At 39.6% G+C, this 8119-nt stretch overlaps 2 protein-coding genes across 5 annotated transcripts in view; both read left to right on the top strand.

Annotated features, from left to right (window-relative positions):
• The first annotated feature begins 875 nt into the window (after window positions 1–875).
• On the top strand, window positions 876–5501 carry LOC131665229 (class E basic helix-loop-helix protein 23). 2 transcript variants are annotated; one of them, XM_058936974.1, is made up of 5 exons: window positions 876–1316; window positions 1742–1976; window positions 2479–2777; window positions 3024–3244; window positions 3761–5501. In XM_058936974.1, exons 2-5 carry the CDS (start codon window positions 1812–1814, stop codon window positions 4012–4014), a joined length of 939 nt encoding a protein of 312 aa, XP_058792957.1. In that variant the 5' UTR covers window positions 876–1316; window positions 1742–1811; the 3' UTR covers window positions 4015–5501. The 2 variants fall into 2 exon arrangements, with proteins under 2 accessions (XP_058792957.1, XP_058792956.1); XM_058936973.1 differs by having other exon boundaries at window positions 2431–2777.
• Window positions 5502–6178: 677 nt separating this feature from the next.
• The window catches only part of LOC131665232 (uncharacterized), a 47314-nt gene continuing 45373 nt past the window's right edge, over window positions 6179–8119 (top strand). For 2 of the 3 annotated variants that reach the window (XM_058936978.1, XM_058936977.1), the window contains exon 1: window positions 6180–6848. The gene's annotated coding sequence lies outside the window, so the exon portion shown is untranslated. Of the gene's footprint in view, window positions 6849–8119 lie in introns of all 3 variants that reach the window. The other variant, XM_058936982.1, reaches the window with a different exon arrangement.

Raw genomic sequence — 8119 nt, 5'->3', positions numbered from 1 at the left:
TTTTATTTTGTTAAGTCATATTTTTTCAAACATTTTAAGCTTCGATTCTGTATTCAAAAAAATGTGATTATTATTTACTTTTTTGCTTGTAAGCGATTTTTCATTAAATTAATAGTTAAGGCAAAGAAAATTTATCAAATTCAACTTGTTTTGAATTAAATACAATTTTTAATTAATAAAATTAAATTTTTTAGCAAAATTTTGAATAATTGTCAGGATACTGTAATGATTTTGGATTCTGTTGGATGGAGCTGTCGTAAAAATTGCGAAATTAATAGTATTTTGATACTTAGGAAATTTAACTACAAATGACAACTGCTACAAAATTTTCATGTAGATTTTATTTCAAATTTTTCAAATGATAGTCTTTTCTCGACATGAAATGTTCTTTCCATTGTGTGAAATAATAAGTCTTTCTTCCTACTGACGCTAACTTACACTGACATCTATATTTGTATACATTTTGTATAATATTAAATAAAGTAAACATTTTTTTAATAAAATATTTTTCTTGTGTTACAAGAGCATTTTTACACCGACATCCAGAGAATAAATTTTGTCAATAGTAATTTAGCAAATAGATAGCAGAAAATTGACTAAAAGAATTTATCAAGTGAAAGAAATGAAAAGTTGAATTGTTGTCAATTACCATAAAAAGATAATGCACAAAGTCGCTTGGAAAAATCGCATTTTCGCCCAATATCGGTCAGTAACCTTCTGAGAAGCTATTGAAAGAGAAGCTTTGCATCCCTTCGCCAGAGAACGCCAGCTGCTGGTCCATACCACAGCATCCAACGATGCTCCCGCCATCTCGAGAGATATAGCTGAAAGCATGTAGGAGTTGCTGTCTGGCGAGACACCCCCAAACAGTTCGTGTAAGTGATCGTAACTTTCCCGTTTCCCATTCAATCCCAAAATCTCCCATTCCTCTTATTATTTTATCCTGGTCAGCCCCAAGAGCCTCCCCATAACACTCACTGAACTCTATTAAGTTCTAAAATCAAGAAATACGACAAGAAGTCACGGACAATCCGTAAAGTTTAATTGAACAATGCACATGTCAGGGGGTAGTCTTTTAATCGGAGCGTCGCCTGAATAAAATGGTGGCCGTGATTTAGCAGCCGAACATTCCGGCTAGAGGCGCTTTGTCATCATTGATCGAACAGCAAGATTTCGAATAAAAATAAGCGTCTCAGGCTTTTGCAAGACTATGGCAGCTGTAAGTGGACCATTGTAAAGCTAGCGATGAAAGTGGCGTGACAAATTCGCGGCTGTGCGCTGTGGGGAAATCTGATGCTGATTTGAGCGCTCTTTGTGTAAGTGATATTAAATGCACATTGTTTTCTTATTAAATACCTCACTTGGTATTTATTTTAATTACAAGCGGCTTTCCGAGTGCTATTTTTGCACAATTCCTTCCGGTGCTAAATAAAATAAGTCACACTTATAATTTTAATTTTATGTTCAGCAAAAAATATTGAATTTTAGCCGTCGAAGCTAATATATAAATTCATCTTAATCACTATTAATTCTTATAATATTGTATTTTTAACTATAAATGCATTATTCAAAAAAATATTGCTTTTTATAACTTTCACATTTTCGGTAACTTTTAGTACCTTTTACTACAGGTTTTATAAAATATTATGAACCCCAAATCAGCTAATGATATACATTTATCAACAAAGGCAAACGTTGCCACAAACAATGGTATAGTATATTATCACCACTTCGGTTGCAGGCACAAGAAAGACCGAAAAAATTGATAAAAAACAGCTAGTGGCATTACGGGGACAAGCAAGTGACAAAGAATGAGGTCCTACGACGGAGAAAGCAGTTCCTGCGAGGAGGACGAGCGGAGAGAGGTGATGCCCGAGGCCCACTTGCAGCAGCAACAACCTCAGCCGCAGCAACAGCCGGGCCCATGGCAACGCTCTGCCTCCCATCCGACCTGGGCGTGGGAGCATCGCAGTACCGTAAGTCGCGCTCTCTCCGTGTGCCGGGCGTATATAAAAGCTTGTGCAACGTGTATAGCTATAGAGTTGCTGCACCATCTATTACACACGCCGCTAGTCATGTGATATCTACAATTTATGCGCGCGCTCGCGCTTTATGCCTCCTTTATTATATCGCAGCTGCAGCCACCTCCTTTTGCCGTTTTATCGGCCTGTGTAATAACGAGCATCGCTCAATCGATTCCTAATGGATTCATTAGTCTCGTTTCGTAATTGCTGGACACGAGTCAATCAGATGAGATTCCCTGGTTGGATAGACGTAACCGTAAACCAAGAAAAGTCGGCCATCAGGCTTTCGCGCTACGGAAGAACGGGTACAAATCTAATCGATCGTAATCCGTTCATTACCGCGGGGGCCAAACGTATTTAAAGCGCGCGTAAACGATCCCCCGCGATGACCAAATCCCTGCCGCAGCCCTCGATCAAACGAGCAGAAAAGAACTCGGCGTGCCATCTGCTGCAGCACCCGCTGGCGACGCACGCAAATCCGTCCCTGGAGCCTTTGGGTTACCACCAGCCAGGACCCGGCGGCTCGGTTCACGGGGTGATGGGGCCAGGGCCGACGGCAGCGGCGGTCTACTCTGCCTCGGAGAACGCGCAGAGCGCACCCGGCAGACGGACTCCTTTGGGAGCCGTTGGCCTTGGCGGCTTCTACTTTCAGCAACAGCAGCATCACCCCGGCGGAGCCCCGCCGTTGCCGCCCTCCTCGCATGCGCCGTCGTCCAGTGCACTCACCGACGAAAATAGGCCCGATCATGAGAGGTAATTACCCTGTTACGTTGGATCAGCCTGCTTTATAGCCATCATACCAATCAACTGGCATTGCTTTCATCTCATTGGCATTGCTGCTTTTGATCTAGTCAAGCAACTTGTTATAAATACCTGTAACAACGTTACGAAATGTCTTTTTACAAGGCGTTCAGCTTTCATAAATGGATATAAGTACAATGAATTTGAAGTTCAATAAGCGTTCATTAACGTTAAAAAAAATAACAAAAAAACTTGCAGATCTAGCTCCTCTCGAAATTGTCCTTCAAAGTCGAAAACAACGAGGCAAGGGAAGAGTGTCAGATTGAACATCAATGCACGAGAACGAAGAAGAATGCACGATTTGAACGACGCACTAGACGAGCTACGTTCGGTCATTCCTTATGCGCACAGCCCATCTGTTAGAAAACTCTCGAAAATCGCCACGCTTTTACTCGCCAAGAACTATATTCTCATGCAAGGTCAGATCCATATACCTACATATATCGACTGAAAAGAAAGTACCTTGAAATGAGTTGCTTGAATTCTTCCCATTTCCCTTACATATCTTCCCGTACACCTATGCGCTTACTTTCATTATATTTAATTTATGCATATATTTAATTTCTGTACGTTATGCAAGATTTCTCAATCGCATCGAAAAATACCATTAGTATTACGTGAACAATTTTTATGACTTACGCAAGAAGTAAAATGTTATAATTAGTCTATAAACATCGTTGAAGGCATTTCTAGGCAATTTAATAGCTGATATTGAAAAAAGAAAACGTTTTGACGTTTTGACGTTATTTACAAGTGTTTTTTATTCGTAATACTTGCTTTTTTCCACGACTGTCCATCGGAGCAAAAACTTTCCAGATCAAATGAGAAATTCTACAAGCTGATTTCAAGGATAATCTTGCAGTGAAACTGACCAAAGTGCGGCAATAACAATGTATATAATCTAGGAGGATTGAGATATCGCGCACTTATTGCAGGTAACGCCTTGGAGGAGTTGAAGCGCGTGATCGCAGTCTTGCAATCGCCCCACGCCCACGCTGGCGCTTTGCCACCGACTCCCGTATCGTACGACCTGCTGCACGGTTTCCCCGGCAAGCTGTTCCAAGGTGTGCAAGAATTGCAAGGGTTGCAAACTTCGGCCAACAATAGCCAGTCGCAGCCGCAACAGGCCTCAGTCAACAACGCTAGTCCTACCAGTGATCAGGCATCTGTTGCTACAGAGTCCGCCTAAATTATTTCGCCTTGGTTTTACTTCCGTCGCTTCAGTCGTTTTTTGCTTTATTCACAAGCAACAGTGCGTGTGAAATTCATGCGTGGATTTCCTTACCGGAAGTATGCACTTCGACATCGCTTATTAGTAGTTTCGAATGTTTTTTAATAATGCGAATGCTTTGTGTATTATAGAAACGACGAAATTGCAATTGTCAATCAAATTGCATTTGCGCTCTTTCATCACTTGTTTTCTTCTCAAATATTTATTCTTTGTGTTTCCATTTGATTATGAATTGTCTAATAGGCACTATTCCATAAAGTAAATTCTTGAACATAATTTTGCAGTCTATACAAATAAGAAGGCTGATCGAAGATTGGATTTTTGCTTGTCTGCAGAATAAATTGTCTACTACTTTATTTTATTTGTAGTAAATTCGATCAACACTTCTTCGTGTAATTTTTGCTCATTAAATCAACTCTTACATAATGATATGTAAATGCAGGAAAGTTTGGCTTTTCGCCTCAAGAAAAACGACGTTGCTATATATGGATTTTGATCATCGATCTGAAGTATTATGATGGATAACAAAAATCAATTCATACAATGGAAAGTTATCGAGCACAACTATTGCAATTTTTTAATCTTCATGTCATGAATATTTTACAATGAAATATCGGCGACTTCAATTTCTAAGGGACGTATCTCCTGCAAATAGCAAATCAAAATTATAAGAGATATGTTTGTTGGAATTGGAATCGTAATATAATCAAACTTATTGAAAGTAATGATGCCTATAAAAATACTAAAAGTCAATAGTTATGATGCGTAGTTGTAAGGAAAAAATGCATTTATCAAACGCTAAAATAGAGAAAGAAAAATGCATATTTCCAAATAAAAAATACTTTAATTTTTCAGTCATTCAAAAAATACAAATATAGCAAAGTTTAAAAATCATGAAATATTTACAAATAGTCGTAGGAGTTTTGATTAACTGAAAAATTAGAGTTTAAAGCGATTGACTTGAAACTCATCTGTGAATAAGATGAAAAATAGAGATGAAAGTAAAGTTACGGAATTGGTGATTGAAAAGTGAAATGCTTGAGAGAGAAACGTACTGAGTTCCGCCCGCAACACGATAGTCAATATAGTATGTGATACAAGTTAATGTATGCTAGTCGCATATACAAGGAAAAAATTATGAATAATATGGATTTATACAAATATATTTATTATTACGAAATAATACTATTTCGCTAAATTTTCTATTTCTATGAAGTTTATTTGTGAAAGCGCTTGTTTTATAAGCGTTGAAAGTCAACGACATTATACTATTTGCTGTATGTATATTTAAAGTGCCAACTGTAAGGTAATGATAACGAATCAATTTTACAATGTATTATACGATAGCGATCGTAACCATTGCAAATTATTATGAGCAATAATCGATGTTGTAAACGTAGCTGAAATTCCAAAGTAAAAAATGTCTTACCGAGAAGAGGAGTACAATGAAGTCAATATTAATATTAAGATTTTAAGATAATCACTTGTAGATTGTAGTAAAATTATATGTGTTTAGCTGGAAAATAAAATCTATTTACAAAAACTTATATTAAACAAAATTTAAATAATCAATGTAATTTATGTAAGCAAAACTCCACAGCACCGAGAGGCGAATAAATAAAAATTCATTACTTCGAGATAGAGCCAAAGAAAAAAAATTAAAACTCAAAGAAATAATTGCATGAGTCTGCAATTTTAGCCAGCTTCTACCGAGCAAAACGGAAGCTCTTTGTTTCCTCTGCAACACATCCAATCGACGCGAATACCCAAAGACGCGCATCTGTCGCGTTTCCCCTTCCGTTAGAGTGCTATTTTTTGAAATTGCCGCTCCATCTACTTTCATCGAGCGTTCGAACGGCTGCACTCTCAACTAATTTATTGTACGAAAATGTGTTACAATATTAAATGAAACATCATAAGAATATAAATAGAAAAATATTTTCAAACGTGGTAAAAAATGTTCAAGGGAGAAATCCAAGTGAAAAAAGTTTATTGCAAATCGTAAAATTTAAAAAATCAGTGTGATTGAAAACTATATTATGCCGCAGAGTGGCGCCAGCTGGTGGTAAGTCGGTGAGTTGTAGAGAGAGTGACCTCGCATGGAACGCGCTTCGACGCCATAACCTTTCTCTGTCGGACTCGGTAGTTCGATGATGCGGCAATAGTGTTGTCTCTGTTGCTCTTATGGAAAGTCACATTGGTGAGCGGTGCGGTGGTGGAGGGCTAGTGTTATGTGCTATTCGAGTGCTGACTGCGAGCATTGGTTGTTTGTGAGAGAGAGGAGAGCGTACTACACCGCCAGTTGCGCTTGATAATTCGTCCGCGTTTGACCGTTTCTCTCTCTCTCATTTTTTCTTTTCATCGTCGAGCTGTCGCGCGTGGCACGCTGCCTAGAAAAAAGAGAAATATAACGGTGCATTTTTGCTGAGGTGCTGCGCGTGAGCCCCCCGCATCAAAGGAGGAGGACACCTGAATTTTGGGCTATAGTGAATTAGTGTCGTATGGAACTGTTGGATTTGATCAGCTGAAAGAAAGAGTAGGACAGTGACGCCAAGAGAGAGATACATCGACACGAAGAGAGAGAAAGATAGAACGAAGGGACGACAGTCGTATGATCTGAAGGAAGAAGGAAGCCGGGGGTTGTCGTTGGTGGTGAGACTGCAGATACAACGAGGGAACGCTGTCGCGCGCGTCGGCAAAGGAAAAGCGGAGAGTATACATATACACATTCACGCAGACTACGGCGAACCCGGAAATGTGAGCCGAGCGTTTGGAGGCTAGCTTGAAAAGCGGTGAGTAGTATATTCTTATACAAGCTGTAACTTCGTGTGTTACGTACTGCTTTTTTTCTCGGACACATCACCTCTTTTCGAGGAGCTAATGGCTCATAGCGTCTGTAACCGCCGAGAAAGCAAGTAGTATGTGTGTTTTCGTGCTCACCGGTCTCTGCCTCTATTATCTGTCTTTCTCTTTCGCATATATACATCTCAATGAGTACGGTGCACATACGCGTTTACGCGAAGCGTATGATCTTGTACGCGCGTTTTCACCTTGCGCATAGGTCGCGAGCGCTCTGTGCTCTACGGTATCTATATACCTATACACATAAAGCGCACTTGCACTCTGTTAAAAACGAAGGCTGCTCAATTGCTACTCTCACAGAGACAGCATAATCAACGAACGTTCCTGGCTCATTCGCATTTTTTATTTTGCCTGAGTGCGTCTGTGAGTAGTGCGTGCGATTCTATTTTTTTAAGGCTAGTTCGAAAATAGCGTACGGGAGTGCTGAGTATAGAGTGCGTTGATTGAAAGTGGAACTCGAGCGAATTTATCGTCACAGAAGATGAATGAATTTTTCGCTCTTGTTGGATCTTGCTTGCATTTCTTTCAACAGTAATACTTGCTGGAGTTAAGACGCTACTGTATATACGATTGGCTCGCCATCTGCCAGTTGATTTAATATTTTTACAACTGGCTATACTCGTGAGTTACGCTATCTCTCGCGGATCGTGTGTCGGTAAAGAAAGGCGCTCATCAAAAATGCTTTGCTTTTGATCTGTCATTTTATAACTACATTACTATTCTATTACGTCGAATATCGCGTGCGCGCAATGTCAAGGAGAAACTGCCTTGATAAACTAGTTCGATATTTCAGAATTGATTATGTTTTTGCTCTTATTCTCGTCGAATACTGGCTTACGCCCTAATATGTATGTCGAAATACGTTATGAATTTGACAAAATATTTCGATCGATCGAAAGACAGAGTAAGAGAGAGAGAGAGAGAGAGAGAGAGAGAGAGAGAGAGAGAGAGAGAGAGAGAGAGAGGAGAGAGAGAGAGAGAGAGAGAGGAGAGAGAGAGAGAGAGAGAGAGAGAGAGAGAGAGAGAGAGAGAGAGAGAGAGAGAGAGAGAGGGAGAGGGAGGAAGTCTCTTTCTAGTTTGCTTTTCGCAATCGTGTTCTCTGAAAAGATTCCTTGCGAAAACGAGAGCTAATGAATTTTTTAACGACCAATAAAACAGATCGACTTAGCGAAGTGTGTACATACACAGTTTTCGGAGAGGG

This window comes from Phymastichus coffea, unplaced genomic scaffold (assembly GCF_024137745.1).
Source record: "Phymastichus coffea isolate CEN01 unplaced genomic scaffold, Cenicafe_Pcof_1.1 PCOF00048, whole genome shotgun sequence".
Lineage (NCBI taxonomy): Eukaryota > Metazoa > Arthropoda > Insecta > Hymenoptera > Eulophidae > Phymastichus > Phymastichus coffea.
The sequence above is the reverse complement of the archived record's forward strand: the minus strand, read 5'-3'. Positions and strand labels throughout refer to the sequence as shown.

What these genes read in the sequence shown, in the direction of transcription:
- LOC131665229 (XM_058936973.1), top strand. Translation starts at nt 1,812, where the DNA reads ATGAGGTCCTACGACGGAGAAAGCAGTTCCTGCGAGGAGGACGAGCGG. An exon ending in CGTGGGAGCATCGCAGTACC is followed by an intron (nt 1,977 to 2,430) that starts GTAAGTCGCGCT and finishes TCCCTGCCGCAG; the next exon opens with CCCTCGATCAAACGAGCAGA. An exon ending in GAACTATATTCTCATGCAAG is followed by an intron (nt 3,245 to 3,760) that starts GTCAGATCCATA and finishes CACTTATTGCAG; the next exon opens with GTAACGCCTTGGAGGAGTTG.